The sequence below is a fragment of the Bos indicus genome, chromosome 13 (assembly GCF_029378745.1).
Source record: "Bos indicus isolate NIAB-ARS_2022 breed Sahiwal x Tharparkar chromosome 13, NIAB-ARS_B.indTharparkar_mat_pri_1.0, whole genome shotgun sequence".
NCBI classification, from domain to species: domain Eukaryota; kingdom Metazoa; phylum Chordata; class Mammalia; order Artiodactyla; family Bovidae; genus Bos; species Bos indicus.
Genome location: NC_091772.1, coordinates 46,362,517 through 46,379,763, shown reverse-complemented (window position 1 = coordinate 46,379,763; position 17,247 = coordinate 46,362,517). Strand labels below are relative to the sequence as shown.

At 48.3% G+C, this 17,247-nt stretch overlaps 1 protein-coding gene across 3 annotated transcripts; it reads left to right on the top strand.

The window, feature by feature from the left end:
- The first annotated feature begins 415 nt into the window (after positions 1-415).
- GTPBP4 (GTP binding protein 4) lies at positions 416-15,028 on the top strand. Of its 3 annotated transcripts, XR_011570095.1 has the most exons (18): positions 416-571; positions 1,406-1,576; positions 2,840-2,943; positions 3,024-3,160; positions 4,181-4,281; positions 4,483-4,575; positions 5,197-5,388; positions 5,465-5,530; positions 6,454-6,543; positions 6,996-7,106; positions 8,375-8,452; positions 8,710-8,761; positions 9,202-9,302; positions 11,043-11,240; positions 12,135-12,200; positions 12,757-12,882; positions 13,352-13,495; positions 14,359-14,459. XR_011570095.1 is itself a non-coding variant. In XM_019973327.2 (17 exons), exons 1-17 carry the CDS (start codon positions 524-526, stop codon positions 14,509-14,511), a joined length of 1,905 nt encoding a protein of 634 aa, XP_019828886.2. In that variant the 5' UTR covers positions 416-523; the 3' UTR covers positions 14,512-15,028. The 3 variants fall into 3 exon arrangements, 2 of the variants coding, with proteins under 2 accessions (XP_019828886.2, XP_019828887.2); XM_019973327.2 differs by lacking the exon at positions 12,757-12,882 and having other exon boundaries at positions 14,359-15,028; XM_019973328.2 differs by lacking the exons at positions 6,454-6,543; positions 6,996-7,106; positions 12,757-12,882 and having other exon boundaries at positions 14,359-15,028.
- The last annotated feature ends 2,219 nt before the right edge of the window (positions 15,029-17,247 follow it).

Here is a 17,247-nt window from a genome sequence, read left to right as displayed (position 1 = left end):
CGCGCCCCCCACCTTCCTCTCACCCAGCCAGAGCCCGCGCCCGCTCCCCCAGACCCCCCGATCCGGTGACCCCAGACCCCCCGATCTCCGGAGACCCCAGACTCCCCGAAACCCCTGGAGCCCTCCGAGCCCCTCTGACCCCCCTACCCTCACCCCCCAGGCTCCCAAAGTCCCCCCAGACCCCTGGCCCAGGTCAGCCAGACCCTGGACCCGGCTGGGCAGCACTGATGCCCGGGGACGCCTCTCAAGACGCTCCCCTTTCCGCGGTGGGGACCGGACCTCAGCGCCGCCTTCCCGGCGCAGTTCTCCCGCCGCGTGCGCCCTCCGCCCCGGCCCCGCGACCCCTCCTCCGGCCAGGCGAGGGCGCTGTGTGACCCCGAGGCCGTGCGTGGGGAGCAGGGAGCGCCGGAACTGACGCACAGCCTACGCACCGCAGGCGGAAGTCTCGTCCTTCTCGGCGGAAGTTATTCCCGGCTCCTCGGCGGAAGTCCGGGCGGCTGTCCCCTCGTGGCGAATCGCCGGCATGGCGCACTACAACTTCAAGAAGATCACGGTGGTGCCGTCCGCCAAGGTAGGAGGCCCCAAGGGCCCTTCTGCCCCCGCTTTTCTCGGCCAGGTCGCGGGACGCTGGGGCTCCGGTCTGTAACGGTGGGCTGGAAGGGGCCGCCTTCCCCTCCAGGCCCCTTAGATCACGTTCTCTCGAGATTCGGACCCCCTGATTTGGGGTCCTCCCAGAGAGTGGGGGCCCTTCCTCAAAGATTAGGGCCCTCAGGGTGTTGGAATCTGCCCGGAGGAGAGGGGGAGAGTCAGGAAGCTCTGTGAAGTAGGTGGGTCTGCGTCGTGTCTGTCAGACGGACGACCGGCGGCAGCGTGCCTCCCAGAGCCGGCGGTGCCTCCCAGAGCAGACAGCGTGGCATGCCGATCTTCTTGGACGGCTTGCTCTGGACTTCATGCCGGAGTTTTTCCTGTCCACCTTACCTTGGGAAATTGAAAACTGCGGGTTTTCGTCTTACCGGTTATTGTGTGTGCTGTCAGAACTGGAGATACATAAACCGAAATAGTAGAACTGTATCTCCTTAAAACATTCTTTTTTCCTGATTTGTGCTTGAGTTTTCTGGGTACTTACCTTTCAGATGGTTTTAGGTATATGGAAGTTACGATAATGTCAAGAGTGTGGGATAAAATTTATTTCAGCAGGCATTTGCTGAGTGTTTTCATAAAGGCAAGGAACCATAAAGATGAACAGAGCTTTACACTGAAGATTTAATTAGAATAAGTGTTCGTAGTTTAAAATAGAAAGTGTTTGTAGTTTAAAATACATTGTTGAACATTAGTCTTTTAAGGTGATTTCAAATAAATGGGTGAAAGGAGACATTTTTGGTGTAACTGTCTTATTTTATTGCAGGACTTTATTGACCTGACATTATCGAAGACTCAACGAAAGACTCCGACAGTTATCCACAAACATTACCAAATCCATCGCATTAGACATTTTTATATGAGGAAAGTCAAATTTACTCAGCAGAATTACCATGACAGACTCTCACAAATTCTAACCGATTTCCCCAAATTGGATGTAAGTGACTGTGGGATGAAAGCGATTATGTAAATATGAACCTTTAGGCAAGGTTAAACCAGGTGTGTCTACTTAGTTGACTGATAGTGAAGGAAAGAGGAAATAATTGACTTGTCAAAGTTTACATCGAAAGTTAGTAACAAAACTGGGAGCAGATCGGAGGTTTTTTGATTCCTTAGTATCTTGTTTCCCCAGTGAAACTCCTATTTTTGAAAGCCTCGGGCTTTCTCTGTAATCTCTAGGCTGTGGGGACAGTTGGGATTCTGAAAGCTGTGGACTGAATTCAGAAGCCCAAGGTCCTGGTGGCCTATGTGCGTCCTCCTCTCCTTCTTTACAAGGCGCCCTTTCCTGTGGCTTCAGATGGGGCCAGTGGCTTGAGGCCCAGCAGTGTGTGTTATTTTGTTGTTGAGGCTGATGGTCAGTGTGCTTTTCTTATGAGAGGCAGTCTCATGGGGCGCTGCCTTCTTCACTGAGCCCCCGAAGTTAGGCCCTGCTGCACCAAGCCATCTGCCTGTGTGCTTAGCTGCAGGATGCAGGAGTGGACCCTGCCTGTGGAGCCCCTGAATGGGACCACGTGGTTGTGAAGTTGCTGAGGTGATGATGGATGTGGGGTCTGCAATACAGCCTGAGAGCCTCAACTGCCCTGAGGTAGTCCCTGAAGGTGGGTTAAGGCTGAGAGAAGAGATTGGTTCATGTGACAGAAACTGCTGGTGTAAAATTCTAGGACCTGATGCTAGTGCTTAGTGGCCACTGGCTAGATGAGGGTATAGTTTCTGGAGAAAGTGCAGGTACTTCGGAAAGTGCATGAGGATGAAAAACGCAGTGAGGATGAGGTGACAGCACCAGGAAACACCTGTACAAATAGAAGAGGAGCAAAGAGATGGGGGTTTTAAAACTTTCTTCTTAAGTTTTGGGCAAGAACAGCACATTTACAGGTTGATGGGACTGGCTGGATGGATGGGAAAGTATTTTCTGGAGCTCTCTTCTCGAGCCCAAGGGGTGGGCTCTGGTGCCCAAATGGAGTTGGGCCTGGCCAGGCCTGCACAGGGCAGGTGGACTTCGCTTCCCTGCTGACTCTATTTTTCTTCTGTGACTAATTAGTCACTGAGAGAGGCTTGGGGAGAAGATTGAGGGGGGAGGGTGAGCAATGAGGAAGAGCAGAAGGTATGATGTGTTTCCCTAGGAAGTTATGTTCAAGTGTTAGCCACACACAGGAGGAGAACCTGCCAGACCAAGGTGACCATTCTGTTGTTCTTGTTACAGGATATTCATCCATTTTATGCAGATTTGATGAACATTCTCTATGACAAGGATCATTACAAGTTGGCTCTAGGACAAATAAACATTGCCAAAAATTTAGTGGACAAGTAAGGGATTTTCTTACTGTAGTATCTTTTAAGTTACGGTCAAAGGAGAGCAAAATCTTACATGTTTTTCTGTTTTTCAGCGTTGCAAAAGATTATGTGCGGCTCATGAAATACGGTGATTCTCTGTACCGCTGCAAGCAACTGAAACGCGCTGCTCTCGGGCGGATGTGTACTATTATTAAAAGACAGAAGCAGAGTTTGGAATATTTGGAACAAGGTACTTGTTATGCATCAGCAACTAACTACTTGTTAGTGCATTCTGTTAAAGTACTTGATTATTATCAAGAGTTATTTTTATAATGTTTATTTTTGTTTTCTTATAGAGATCAAAGGAACAAATTATTTTTCCCAGTCTAGCCTTTAAGAAAGTCTAAGAGGTTAGATGTGATTGAAAAAGCAGCTAGAACTTAATTAATACTTACATGTTAATAGTACTATTAAAAATATTTATGTCTTTCAAATTTAATAGGCAAGGCATGTACATTATAAATGGCCGGGAGATACCAAAATGTATAAAAATAAAGTGACCCGTAATTTTACCTGTTACTGATATTTTAGTGTAAAACATGTTAGCATCAAACTGCTACTCCAGTTTTGTTACCTAATAGTTTTATTCAGTAGGCGATTTCTGAATTAATGTAGAATAATTTTTACTGAAACAACTTTGTGCTGTTTTGTATGCGTATATATTTTTACATTTCAGTTATTTTTAACTGATTTGATTTTGATCCCCTCCCCCAGCATCTTGCATGTAATTTGCAACAAGATCATAACTGTGAGCTGCTTTGACAGTGCTTCCAGTCATCGGTTAGGTCTTTAGGTGGCCCGCCCAGTGGTGCTGCTGGAGCAGTCGAGGTCCCGAGGGTTGCTTGTTACGTGGAAAAGGAGTCCTGTAGGCCAGGAAGTGCTAGAGCGCACACTCGGTCGAATTGCCCTTTCAAACTCTACTCTCTTGCTCAGTCCTCTGGGTTGTGTGGTCTGGGCCCCACCTCAATCTGCTGGGTGGGAATCCACGCTGTTTGGACCTGGGAGGAGGGTTCTGGGTTCAGCCTGGATGCCCCTGCAGCTGGCCCCTCCTCCATTCATTCATGTTTTCTCATCATGTGTGTGAACATTGTTGGAGTGTGGTAACATGGCCACAGGCCTGGAGTGTACAGCTAAGTTGAGCAGACCGTCAGCTTTGAGTCACTTATGCTTTTTCATGAAGTTAAGCACATTTACTTTCGCCTTCTCACAGTGCGTCAGCATCTGTCCCGTCTGCCCACCATTGACCCGAACACGAGGACCTTACTTCTGTGCGGGTACCCCAACGTTGGCAAGTCCAGCTTCATCAACAAGGTTGGTGCTGCCCCCGCACTGACCGAGGACCCGCTTGCGTAGGCTGAGGGGGGCCGCCCGGTCGGTGCTGGCTCCTGTCTTAGCAGTCTAGTCACGTGAGGTGTCGTGGGGTCTCTTCTGACCCCCGATAGTCTTGATGCTGTGCGGCTGAGGCGTTTGTTCTGGGAGGATGTGAAAGTCAGGACCTGTGGTTTGTTCTAGGTGACGAGAGCAGATGTGGATGTCCAGCCCTATGCCTTCACCACCAAGTCTCTGTTTGTGGGGCACATGGATTACAAGTATCTGCGCTGGCAGGTGAGCGCTGGCCTGGGGTGTGTGGCCTCATTCCTGGAGTCCATCTCTGGGCTTCCCACCGATGAGGGTCTGCCCATGTCCAGGGAGCCTGGGGAGCAGGTCCCGGGTTGCCAGGAGCACCCCCCACCCCCCATGGACAGGCTCCAGGGCTGCATGGGGGCTGCTGTCTGTACTCAGGTGAACTTGGGACACAGCGGCTCCCAGTGTGGCGTCTGTGCTCTGCTTACAGCAGGACTTCTGATTGATGCATCCTCAGAAACCCAGAAAGGGTGGCACAGCCTGTGTCCACAGTTGAATGTGATATTGTAAACAGTGGTGTTGTTCTGAGCACTCGGGGGCATGCTGGTTAATCCAGGGCTCATAGAAAGAGCAGTCCTCTTTCCACCCAGCCCTCAGTGTTGCTGGTTAATCCAGGGCTCATGGAAAGAGCAGTCCTCTTTCCACCCAGCCCTCAGCATCACTGGTGAGCTCGTTCCTCAGTGAGGACCCCTCCCCCGGTCTTCACTTGTCCTTTCCCACTGCCTTGTTCCTTCACCGTGGTCAGTGGGGAGCTCCATCAGGGCTGGTCTAGGTCTGTGGGCACCCTCGGCCTGTGTGCTGGGCTGACTTGTCTGCCCACAGGTGGTGGACACCCCTGGGATCCTGGACCACCCTCTGGAGGACCGCAACACCATCGAGATGCAGGCCATCACGGCGCTGGCCCACCTGCGAGCCGCGGTGCTGTACGTGATGGACCTGTCAGAGCAGTGTGGCCATGGGCTCGCGGAGCAGCTGGAACTCTTCCGGAACCTCAGGCCACTCTTTGTCAACAAGGTGGGTATGGGCCGTTGTGGTCTTATGTGAGTAATGGCGAAGGTGATGATTTCATTAGTTTTCTTCCTTGCTGCAGCCTCTTATCGTCGTAGCAAACAAATGTGATGTGAAGAAGATCTCTGAGCTTTCTGAGGACAATCAGGTAAATCACCTCGATGTTTTCAAAATTTCCTGCTGATTCGGAACCTCGTCTCCCACAACCGGAGTTGACAAGGAATGTTAGTGACGCTAGTTCACAGTGTTTTGTTTTACGGTTGAGATTATGTCCTTAGTGACTGAGTCGCTGTAACTTCACGGATGCCCATCAGTGGCAGAGGGACCATGAGGTTTCCTGTGGCCTCTCTCAGAGGCCGTGGGGCTGGCAGTGCCTGCGGTCAGAGCGGCAGCCCCAGGAGCTGCTTGTTGGGAAGGGCTGTCTCTCAGTTGGGCACCTAGGCAGGTGGCATGGGTGCGGGTAGCCACGCTGGTCATGCTGTGATTGGTGTTTCCAGGGAGGAGGGGCCTAGGAGGGAAGCAGAGCTCCACCCTGAGCAGCCTGAAGTCCTGAGCTGGCACTTGTTTCTGGATCGGGGGCGCGTGGTCAGGCCAGCAGCGAGGTGTCAGGTAGCCTTGGTGGAGGTGCAGGTGGGGTCCCTCTTAGGGTCTTGGTGGTTCGTTTGTCGATGAGTCGTACTTGTTGCTGAGGTGTTTTCTCGGGAATTATCTTAGGCTGAGGAAGCCAGGTATTTATAAAGAACAACATTGAGAGCATTGTCTGTGAAGATGTATCTTGGTTTTGCCAAGGTTCTCTTCAGAAGGGTAGGCCTCACAGAATGTCCCTGAGTGCCTCAGGTTTGCTTCCTGCACTCTGGTTTGATTCTCCCCATAATGTGCATTGTCTTAATCACAGCAGGATTTAGGGACAAATAAACAGTTCTGGGAGATGTTCTTCAGAAGAATTAAAAACCACAGAGGTGTTTGTTGTGAGTAGCATCTGTAGCACCTGTTTGAGGAGGAGGACGGTTTGTGGATGGGAACTGAGAATAAATGCCGCAGCTCGTGTTTACTCATCCGTTGTGTTCCCAGAAAATATTTCTAGACCTGCAGGCGGAAGGCTTTCCTGTGGTGGAGACCAGTACACTGACGGAGGAGGGGGTTATCAGAGTGAAGACAGAGGTCAGTGCACCCTGTAAGCAGGCCAGTCCCTTCCTTGGTAGGAGCTTGGCCAGCCCCGAGTGCCAGCAGCCCTGCTGAGAGATGCGTCTGGGTTCCCTGTCCCTTCTGCGCCCCCTCCTCCTGCCCTGTGAGTGTTGGGAATGGGGGTCACACCCACCATGGGTCGTCTGCCCCGGTCCTGCCCCCTTGGTTCCTACATTGGCCTGGGCTTGCCCTGACCCAGGAAGGGAGACAGCACCCGCTCCCCACTCCAGGAGCACACAGTCTGCCCTGGGCAACTTACTGAACTTGGGGGTCCTAGCACCCAGCTCGCAGAGGCTGTTCTGAGAGAGAGCGTGGCAGGTTCCAACCTCGGGCCCATCTGGTGTGGGGCTCTGGCTCCTGGGCCCTTTCAGACATGATGGGACATTGGATGCCCCATGACCTAGCACCGTGTGTTCTCACCCTCCTAGGCTTGTGACAGGCTTTTAGCTCATCGTGTTGAAACCAAAATGAAGGGAAATAAAGTGAATGAGGTGCTGAACAGACTGCACTTGGCTGTTCCCAGCAGGAGAGATGACAAGGTGAGAACTCCTGTGGAGGCCCTGGAGGCAGGACTTGTGGGGCTGGTGGGGTTTCCTGGGTGCGCTTAGATCAAGGTCACGCTGTGTGTGTGTCAGGATTGAAAAGGTGAAAGGAAAGGAGGAGCCAGGTTAAACTGCTGCTCCCTCCACCAGAGGCTGCCTCCTGCAGCTCGTCTCGTTTATCTTTCCAGAAACATTCTGGCATATCAGCTTTTCTCAAGTTTTAAATAGGGTGGGATGCATAGGTCTCTTTTTTTAATTGCAAGTTTATCGGTAGAGTGAAATTTAAGACATGGCATCAAAAATGTCATTGTTCTCAAAAGGGCACTGGAAGTTTATGCTCCTGACGTTTTGAGAGTGCACACTTCCTGTTCTATCAGTATGACGGACCACAGATGGTTCTGTTGTCTTGGTGTGTTTTCTTTTTGTCTTTCTTGCACAGCTTTTGGGATCTCAGTCCCCTGACCGGGGATGATTGAACCTGGAACCTGGCAGTGAAGGCCGGAATCCTAACCACTAGGCTGCCAGGGAATTTTCACTTGTTTTTTTTTTGTTGTTGTTGTTGTTATTTTGATGTTTTTCATGTATTCTATTCATTCAGCACTAATTTTTGGTGACCAGTCTAGGAACTAACAATAGGTAAAGATCATTGCCAGTGACATTTGTTACTGTAAAACTATTTGTTCACAGAAAGTTGTGCCAGTTTTCAGTTTTTTTTCAGTACCACACATTTTTTTCTCCAAAATAAAGTGAAAAGTATAAGAAGTGATGTTTCTACATTGTGGTTTTAGGCAGTTGCACTCACTGATTATTCAACTTGATTGTTTCTAGTTACTGAACATTGTGTGGAACTGGGTATTTCATGGTGATTAACATACTGATTGACTTTTTCACTTCTGTAGGTTGATTATCTCTTATTGATTTCTAATTTTTATATTAAGGAAGTCAGACTCTTATGTGTTCTATGTACGTGTGCTCAGTCACTTCAGTCGTGTACGACTCTTTAGGAGTCCATGGACTGTAGCCTGCCAGGCTCCACTGTCTGTGGGGTTCTCCAGGTAAGAATACATGTGTTGCCATGCCCTCCTCCAGGGGATCATCCCGACCCAGATGTCCAACCACGTCTCTTATATCTCCTGCATTGCAGGAGGTTTCTTTATTGCTAGCTTCACCTGGGAAGCTCTGTACATTCTGTAGACATTTTTTTTCTTTTTGTGTTTTGATTCAGCAAGCATTTCACATGGGTATTTCCAATCATATTTTCACAGGAGAGGCCCCCGTTCATCCCTGAAGGCGTGGTGGCACGCAGGAAGAGGATGGAGCTCGGGGAGCCAAAGAGGAGGCGGGTGGGTGAGGGAGCCCCAGGCCTGTGCTGGAGTGGGGACGGGGGCGCCTGCGAGCATAATCCCCAGGGCTGGGACCCTCTCTGGTGTCGGGGGACAGGGCTGCCAGGGGTGGAAGCAGGTTTCCCACTGGAAGGTGGTGCTGAGCTTCAAGTGCCAAAAGGTTGGAGAGGGGTAATGCCATGGGTCTGGGGGGCACCCGGCAGTTCTGGCCCTGGGGGTCGGAAGTGCTGATGAAAACTGTTACATTTTCGTTGCAGGAACGGGACCTGGAACTGGAGATGGGAGATGATTATATTCTGGATCTTCAAAGTAAGGGCTCAAGTGTGGTAGTTTAAGATGCTAGGTGTGGGAAGAGTATGAGGGTACCTTAGTGGGTACAAGTTGTCCAGCATTTTGTTAGTTTAATTTCTTGAAGGTGAAAGGTTGCCAGGATGCTGAGATTTTTTCCTTCCGAAGTAGGTTTCTCTTGTTTTTGGTGAGGGATTATTTTTGTACCTTTCCTAGTGTATAATGCTCGGCCAGGCTGATACCATCGATAGTCTCTTGTCCATGCCTTAGGACTCTTGGTTTTGGGGTACTGATGGGCCCTGGCATGAGCGTGGAATAGTCTTCTGCTCGAGCACATTACCTTGTTTACCTGGCACTGAGCACAGATGCTCTACTGTCTTTGCAAATGTGGGACTTGGTTAAGTGGTAACTCTTTGGGCATCCAGTAATTGAAGACTTTTTTGTTGTTTTTTGACCTTTAGAGTACTGGGATATAATGAATTCATCTGAGAAATACGACAAGATCCCTGAGATCTGGGAAGGCCATAACATAGCCGACTATATCGACCCTGACATCATGCAGGTTTGTGTCCCTGGTGACACCGTGTGACTTTTACCCCTCTTCAACTTGACCCAGGAGATACGAGCATAACTTCCCACTCCACTTTGTCCTTGGCCCTTGTTCCTTCTGCGCCCACCGAGAGCCTGGGCTTTGCCACCTGGGGCCCTGTGTTCAGCCCTGTGTCCCTCCACCTGAGGCTGGTGCACACTCTTTCCTCCACCAGACCTCCCTCCCTGTCTTCCTCTGCTGTGCTCAGGGTGCCTGCTTCATGAAGGACTCTCACGTGTGGACACCCTAGTCACCTGCCCCACCCCGCCTCACCCCATGAGTGGACCCTCTGCTGCGGCTGCCCACTCCCCAGCCTGACCCTCCTCTTCCCTGGTCCTGCTCTGGCACTCGCGGCTGGCCCCCTCCTCACTTGATATTTCTTAACATACGAGTGTCCACAAGTTTCTTTCTTTTTTTAAAAAAACAAAGCCTTCCTTAGACCCTGTGTTCCCCTTCAGTTGCAGTCCTGAGTCACGTCTTTCTTAATGTGTGAAAGTGTGCGATCGAGAGGCATCTAGTACATAGGTGGTGGTGTGCAGCCACCACCTCCCTGTGGTCCCAGAGCCTTTTCATTTTCATCATCCCTGAGTAACTCCCAGCTCTAACAGCACTTCTCCCCTCCCTGGCCTCGGGCGGCCGCATCCTCTTTTGTCTCTGTCAGCTTGCCTGTGAAGTGGAGTCACACTCTAAGTTGGCCTCCCACTGAGCATGGTATTTTCAAGGTTTGTCCGTGTTGTAGCATGTGTCAGCTTTCTTCCTCCCTCTTTCTTAGTGATGTTCTATTTCAAATGAATGGCACATTCTATATAGTATTATAGTTCATACTCTCATCCATGGATGGACATGAGACTGTTCCATGCCGCCACTTTACCTTCTTTAGAAAGAATCACTCCCAACTCCATCTTTGTTTCCATCTTTTGGGTGTCATGGTTCATGTATTAGTATTGAGTATTTTCAACATGTCTGGGCAGATTCCTAGGTGAATTTCTGGATTATAAGGTAATTTTATGTCTTTCTTTTTGAGGAACTGCCAGTTCTCTGATGGTGTCCTTGATTTATATTTCATGTCTTCATCTCTTCACTTGTGCCTCTTGCTCTGTCTCTTATTGTGTAGCAGCACGCTTCCACAGTCTGGGCTCTGATGGCCCATGATTGGCTTCACCTTGCCTATCCCCTTCCAGTCTCCTTCCCTCCTTCTGCCTTATCACAGTAGTGATGGGAGCACCTTTGACTTGGGCTCTTGTTGAGGTTTATTATACATTTTTATTTTATTTTATTATTATACATTTTTAAAGATGTTATTAACCGTACAGCTAATGAGCTTGTATTTGGAACGGCTTTGGGATGGATACACAGGCTGTCCTGGTCCAAGGCCAGTTTGGGTTGATATTTATGGTTCTAAGAACAGAGCTTTTGTGTACCTGCTAGGAGAGAGGGGAACCTTTTACGTGTTTTCACCTTGGAGTTGGGAGTGATTCTTTCTAAAGAAGGTGAAGAAGTGGCATGGAACAGTCTGCTTCTGTTGGTGTAGTCTTCTTGCTCATCTCTGTGCCTGTTTGCGGGGAGGTGAGCCTTGCCGAGGCCATGTGAGCCTGAACCAGGGCATTTGTATCACCTCAAAAAGCTTAGGAGAAACCTGGTTTTTATAAAGGTTGTTATACTTATGTATGAGTTTTCCATTGTTGACTTTAATTATGATTTTTTTAAAAAAAGAAATTGGATGAGTTAGAAAAAGAAGAAGAACTAAGAACAGCTGCTGGAGAATATGACAGTGAATCTGAAAGTGAAGATGAAGAAATGGCGGAGATTCGACAGCTGGCAAAACAGATTAGGGAAAAAAAGAAGCTGAAGATTCTACAGTCCAGAGAGAAGGACACACAGGGGCCCAGGATGCCTCGGACGGCCAAGAAGGCAAGTGTTGTGCTCAAGAGTCAGTGGTTCTTTGTGTGTGGTCGTCTGTATGGCCCTGCCTTTTGGTTGGTGTAAGTTGACTTTTGAGGTTGGCTGAGTGTTGACATTCTATATTGAGTGTTCCACCCTTTCTTGGTGACTTTCACTGTTGGATTCAACTACTTTGTAGCTGTACAAATGAAGATCGTGAGTTATGGGTAAATTTGTGGAGGTAAACTCATCAGTTAACACGTCCTTATTCTTCAATTCTTTATTGGTCAGGACTTCCCTTTTACTTTCTTCAGAAACCTAACGCAGTCTAACTCAGAGCCAGAGTGGTTTATCTGAGCCCTGTGACTGGTTAGGATGGGGAGGTTCACGCTGAGGCACAAGTGGATTGGATGGAGCCAGGGTCCTCTGGTCCTCAGGTCTGTCTCCTTGGGCCCTGGCTCTTGTCTGGAGTCACCGCGCCCAGGGAAGGAGGGTGGTGTGGGGGATGGTTGAGTGAGCTGGGCCAGGCTGTCTGCATGGAGCACACGTGTGTGTTTGACATGCGGTTTCTGTGTGGTGGCGGATGACGGGGACAGCTGTGGCATTGCTGTGTCCCCCCACCACGGGGGAGGAGCTGCTGGCCTCTTGGGTCTGCATGTGGGAACCCCGGGGGAGCTGAGTGGAACCTGGGGGCCACGCGTACGTTGTCCTGTGTGTAATATGTAATCACCCAGAAAATGTTAATTTTTATGTTATGTAATGAGTTGTCCAAAAACATGCATGTGAGCCTAAGTAAAAGAGTTTCTAAAATAAGTGTATCTTGGATCATTGTTCTGTACATTTTTCCTTGAGTTTTTTTTTTTTTTTTTTTTTTTAAGGTTTCATCAAACTAACTGTTTAAAACAATGTCGTTTCCCCTTTCAGGTTCAGCGGAAGGTGTTGGAGGATGAGATGCGCAGTCTTGGTGTTGATATGGACGACAAAGACAATGTGAGTGTAGACGGCCGGGGTTGGGGTGGGGCACTGTCCTGGGAACCAGGGTAGGAACAGGTTACGGAGTAGTTGGCGCTTCTGGGGTTTGTGTTGAGAATTAACGTTGTTTTGCACAGTTCTTATTCTTTAGCTATGACTTTGATTTTGGTGACCAGTGTCTTCACATCGAGCTTTAATTAGCTTCAGTTTAGACAAAATAAACGGGAGGTGGTGCTGAGTGCCTATGTGTGAGAGGAACATAGGCTGGTAAATAGTTCGAAGCCATGCCTCAGACCCCAGAGGTTAGAAGGCATTTCACATACCTTTTTTAGTGTCCTAGTTTTTCTTGATGAATTGAGCCAGAGTACACATCATTGTATGAAAGAGCATCTTGACGTTCTGGATTATTTCTCAAAGCAGTTTCTCAGAAGTGGAATTACCGAAACAAGGAAAACCATCGTGTTAGACTAATCGGATTTTGATGAGCCATGTGTGCTGTTCACATTATGTCTCCTGACTAATGATTATTGGATGCTGGGCTCTTGGCCTGCCTTCCTCTCACATTGCTGTGCAGTCTTATTTCCAGACAGTAACCTGAGGGACACCTTGAGCAGCGGCCTGCAGAACTTGTCCTCAGCACCTGAGTCTTTGCTCAGCTTCCCGGCTGAACTTTCTGGCGGCCAGTAACTGCAGAAGTGGGGTGAGAAGGAGGGCCGCTCTTGACATAAACTTGTGCTGCTTAGGAGGTTGAACAGGCAGCTCTGAGTAGCACACAGCAGCTGTGTGAGTGAAGACGAATATTTGACCAGTAATTAATGGGGACTGTGTCTACTTTATTTTTTTACAGTGTTTTTTTTTTTTTTTTTGTTTGTTTGTTTGTTTATTTTGGCCACACTGTGCTGCATTTAGGATCTTAGTTCCATGACCAGGGACTGAACCTGCATCCCCTACGGTGGAAGGGAGGACTTTTCCCCACTGGTCCACCAGGGGAGGCCCTGACTATTTATGTTTTAAATGTATTTAGCTTGTTCATGACAGTTCTACAAGCCCTTCATGTGCCTTCTCCCCCCACTGGAGTAATTTCATGTTTGTCCCTGAGGCCGGGTCCTCAAGGTGCCAGGACCTCAAGGCACTGGGAATCCGAGGCACTGAAGCCTACTCTGTTTCAGGCCCATTATGCAGTCCAGGCCAGAAGGTCTCGGAGCATCACCAGGAAGAGGAAGCGGGAAGACTCTGTCCTGCCCGCCTCTGTGACCCGCAGTCACAGCTGTTCTCGGCCTCCACGTGATGTCTCTGGTCTCCGGGATGTCAAGGTTAGTCCCTGTAACGAGTAGCTAATAAAACAGTAGCCTCTACGGTTGACCCCTCAGGGGGTCGGGGCAAACACTTGGAGCCGCAGAGATTGTGGGGTGGGTGGTGGAGTGCGCTTTTCTGAGTGCTGCACCCCAAGGGTTGGTCTTGGCCCCTGCACAGCCGGGTGTCCATGGGCCTTTTCTTCATGCTTGTGTGTTCCTTCTCAGGGTGGACAGAGCAGGGTATTGCAGTAGCCTTGCAGCCTGAGCCTTGGTCCCTGCCACTCAGGGCTATGCTAGGAAACAGTCCTGCTCAGAGCCTGGACATGGGGCCCTCACCCACCACAGGAGAGAGCTGTTTGGGGCAGTCTTTTGGAAAAGACACTTGGGATGTGTATAGTCTCTTTTTTGTGGCAACTACTACTTCTTCTCTTTAAATACAAAAATGGTCAGTTTCAGCATTTTGAAAATTCATATAGATGAGAAAGTTTGTATATAAACTGACAAGCAGTGTGCTTTCAGGGAGCCATTTCGTCCAGTAATCTGGACTTAATACCAGCATTGCCACTTGTCAGTCAGGTACGAGTAGCTCCATGGCCGGATCTCCATGCCCTCATCTGCTGAGAGGGAAGTAGAACAGAACAAAGTACCTCATCTTGCAGGTCTGAGAGTGTCTGGTCCTCACAGATACTAGACTGGTCTGGTATAGTTTCCATCCTGCAGGTACTGTGGTGTGTCCACGGGAAAATGGTGTGAGTGATGCTCACCAGGGCTTCTCTTCACAGCACAGACCTGGACTGTTCACATCAAGTGTTAACAGGTAATGGAAATTCACTTGGAAATTTGGGTTTTCACAACTGATAGGTTTTTCTTTACCTTTATAGATGGTGAAGAAAGCCAAGACAATGATGAAGAATGCTCAGAAGAAGATGAATCGCTTGGGGAAGAAAGGGGAGGCAGACAGACATGTGTTTGACATGAAACCGAAGCATTTGCTCTCAGGAAAGAGGAAAGCTGGTAAAAAGGACAGGAGATAGTGTCCTTTGCCGCTGAAACACTTTGACCCGACTTTTTCCTGGTTTGGTTTCACAGAGCTGGGAGTCGTGATCTGTAAACTGAACAGAACAGTGAAGTAACTCAAGGACTTGATGCTTTGCTGAAAGCTATGGTTATGCCTTAAATGTATGGGTGTGGGTAATTTTTGTCACTGTATTATAGATATTTTGGGTGGGCAGTGGTTTCTCATTTCTGAAGTTTTGGTTGCTTCAGACTTGCAGGACAGGAAAGATTTATTGATGTGACTGTGTTGCTTTTGATGGACAAATCTTACTCTTGTGCAAGAGAGAACATTGGTTCAGTGCACATGAAGAGTCCCTTTTTGGCAAATGCACCTCTACTTGAGGGTGTGGACAGAAGTCTGAACTGGTGAAAGGTTACAGATATCAGCATGCCAGCAGTAAAAGGACTAAGTCAGCTCCTAGTCCTTTTGTTCAGTGCACCGTTTGATTTGTCTTCAACTATTTTTATCCAAAATAAACTTCGAAAAGAAAGAAATTTTGATTTATTTGGTTGGTTTTTGTTTCAATTACAAACCACTGTCAGTTTGGGCAGATGAAAAGGGAAAAAAGCAAATGACAATTCTTTTTTGTTTTCAAAGCAAAAAATACCTTTCTGTGGAGTAGAATGTTGCCTAAGTTGCTGAAGCAATTAAATGTGGGCATCTCCTGATTCAGTGTCCACTGCTGAAAACTAGTTTGAGTGGAAATCATTATGAGGTTCACGCCCAGTGAAATGAAGGGAATTAGCATGTGAGAATATGAAGTGCTTACAGCAGCACTTCTCGACCACAAAACTGCCATGGCCACTGCTTTGCGTGCAGTTTCCAAGTCCCCTCTGCTCACTGTTGGTGTTTCTAAGTGCACCTTTGTGGGTCCTCCAGTGTTGAGAGGAGTAATTCAGGGCTTTTCTACACATAGGTGTGTTTGAAAGTTGCATTTTAGGGATCCAAAGTAAAGTAAAAGTTTTGTTTGTGCTGGGAAAGGTTATGTTCAGAGAAACCTGTTGAATGATATCAGGCGGAATGACCAGGGACACCCAGAGTCCCTCTCCTCTGGGATTATACTTTCAGTTCAGTTCAGTCCAGTCTCTCAGTCGTGTCCAACTCTGCGACCCATGAACTGCAGCATGCCAGGCCTCCATCACCAGCTCCCAGAGTTCACCCAAACCCGTGTCCATTGTGTCGGTGATGCCATCCAACCTTCTCATCCTTTGTCGTCCCCCTCTCCTCCTGCCCTCAGTCTTCCCAGCATGGGGGTCTTTTCAGATGAGTCAGTTCTTCGCATCAAGTGGCCAAAGTATTGGAGTTTCAGCTTCAACATCAGTCCTTCTAATGAATACCCAGGACTGATTTCCTTTAGGATGGACTGGTTGGATCTCCTTGCAGTCCAAGGGATTCTCAAGAGTCTTCTCCAACACCACAGTTCAAAAGCATCAATTCTTCTGCGCTCAGCTTTCTTTATAGTCCAACTCTCACGTCCATACACGACCACTGGAAAAACCATAGCCTTGACTAGACAGGCCTGTGTTGACAAAGTAATGTCTCAACTTTTTAATATGCTGTCTAGGTTGGTCATAACTTTCCTTCCAAGGAGTAAGCATCTTAATTTCATGGCTGCAGTCACCATCTGCAGTGCTTTTGGAGCCCCCCAAAATAGTTAGCCACTGTTTTCCCCATCTATTTGCCATGAAGTGATGGGACCAGATGCCATGATCTTAAGTTTTCTGAATGTTGAGTTTTAAGTCAACTTTTTCACTTTCCTCTTTCACCTTCATCAAGAGACTCTTTAGTTCTTCTTCACTTTCTTCCACAAGGGTGGTGTCATCTGCATATCTGTTATTGATATTTCTCCCAGCAGTCTTTTTTTTTTTTTTTTTAAGGGACTCTCAAGAGTCTTCTCCAACACCATCCCAGCAATCTTGAATCCAGCTTGTGCTTCTTCCAGCCATGTTTCTCAAGATGTACCCTGCATATAAGTTAAATAAGCAGGGTGACAATATACAGCCATGACATACTCCTTTACCTATTTGCAACCAGTCTGTTGTTCCATGTCCCAAATGTTGCTTCCTGACCTACATACAGATTTCTCAAGGCAGGTCAGGCGGTCTGATATTCCCATCTCAGAATTTTCCTCTGGCAGAAACTCTGCTGACTCTTTGGGACTCAAGGAGTTTAAAGGCTGGCCTCTTCCCGTGGCGGGGAGGCCTTGGTGGTAAACCAGTTTGGGTCAGTTTTAGCCCCTGTAGCTCAGCATCAGCCTGTCTTCCCACTCCCAACCCCAAGTTGGTCACTGTGCCAGTGTTTCTGGAGCTGCCTGTTGGCATCAGATTGAGCCCTTAAAGGGCCTTGTCCTCCAAATACTGGGATTTTTGATTGGCAGTTGCTGCTTCTGATGGATACCTGTAAACAGATGGATACCTGCCAGCGGAATTTGAAGGGCCAGTGCTTATTTCTTTTTCCCCTGCATTTTTTCCTTTTTTACCCTTTTGAGAGCTAGAGATTTAAGAATTATGACTTCAAAAAGCACTGCCCGCTCAGGAATTTAGTAAGTCAACATGTTGACAAAAAAGAAACACATTTGGAAAAAGAACTGAGACCTGAAGACCTCAGAAGGCACAGATACCCACAACTAAGAATTCCCGTACGAAAATAGTGTGGAAAATGTGGTCCATTAAAGGAAAAAAACTAGGAAACCATCCTTCAGGAAGACCAGATG

Excerpts from the sequence above, each read along its gene's own strand:
- GTPBP4 (XM_019973327.2), top strand. The coding sequence starts at position 524 with ATGGCGCACTACAACTTCAAGAAGATCACGGTGGTGCCGTCCGCCAAG. Across the intron at positions 1,577-2,839 it reads CCGATTTCCCCAAATTGGAT|GATATTCATCCATTTTATGC; the intron begins GTAAGTGACTGT and ends TTCTTGTTACAG. Across the intron at positions 2,944-3,023 it reads GCCAAAAATTTAGTGGACAA|CGTTGCAAAAGATTATGTGC; the intron begins GTAAGGGATTTT and ends TCTGTTTTTCAG.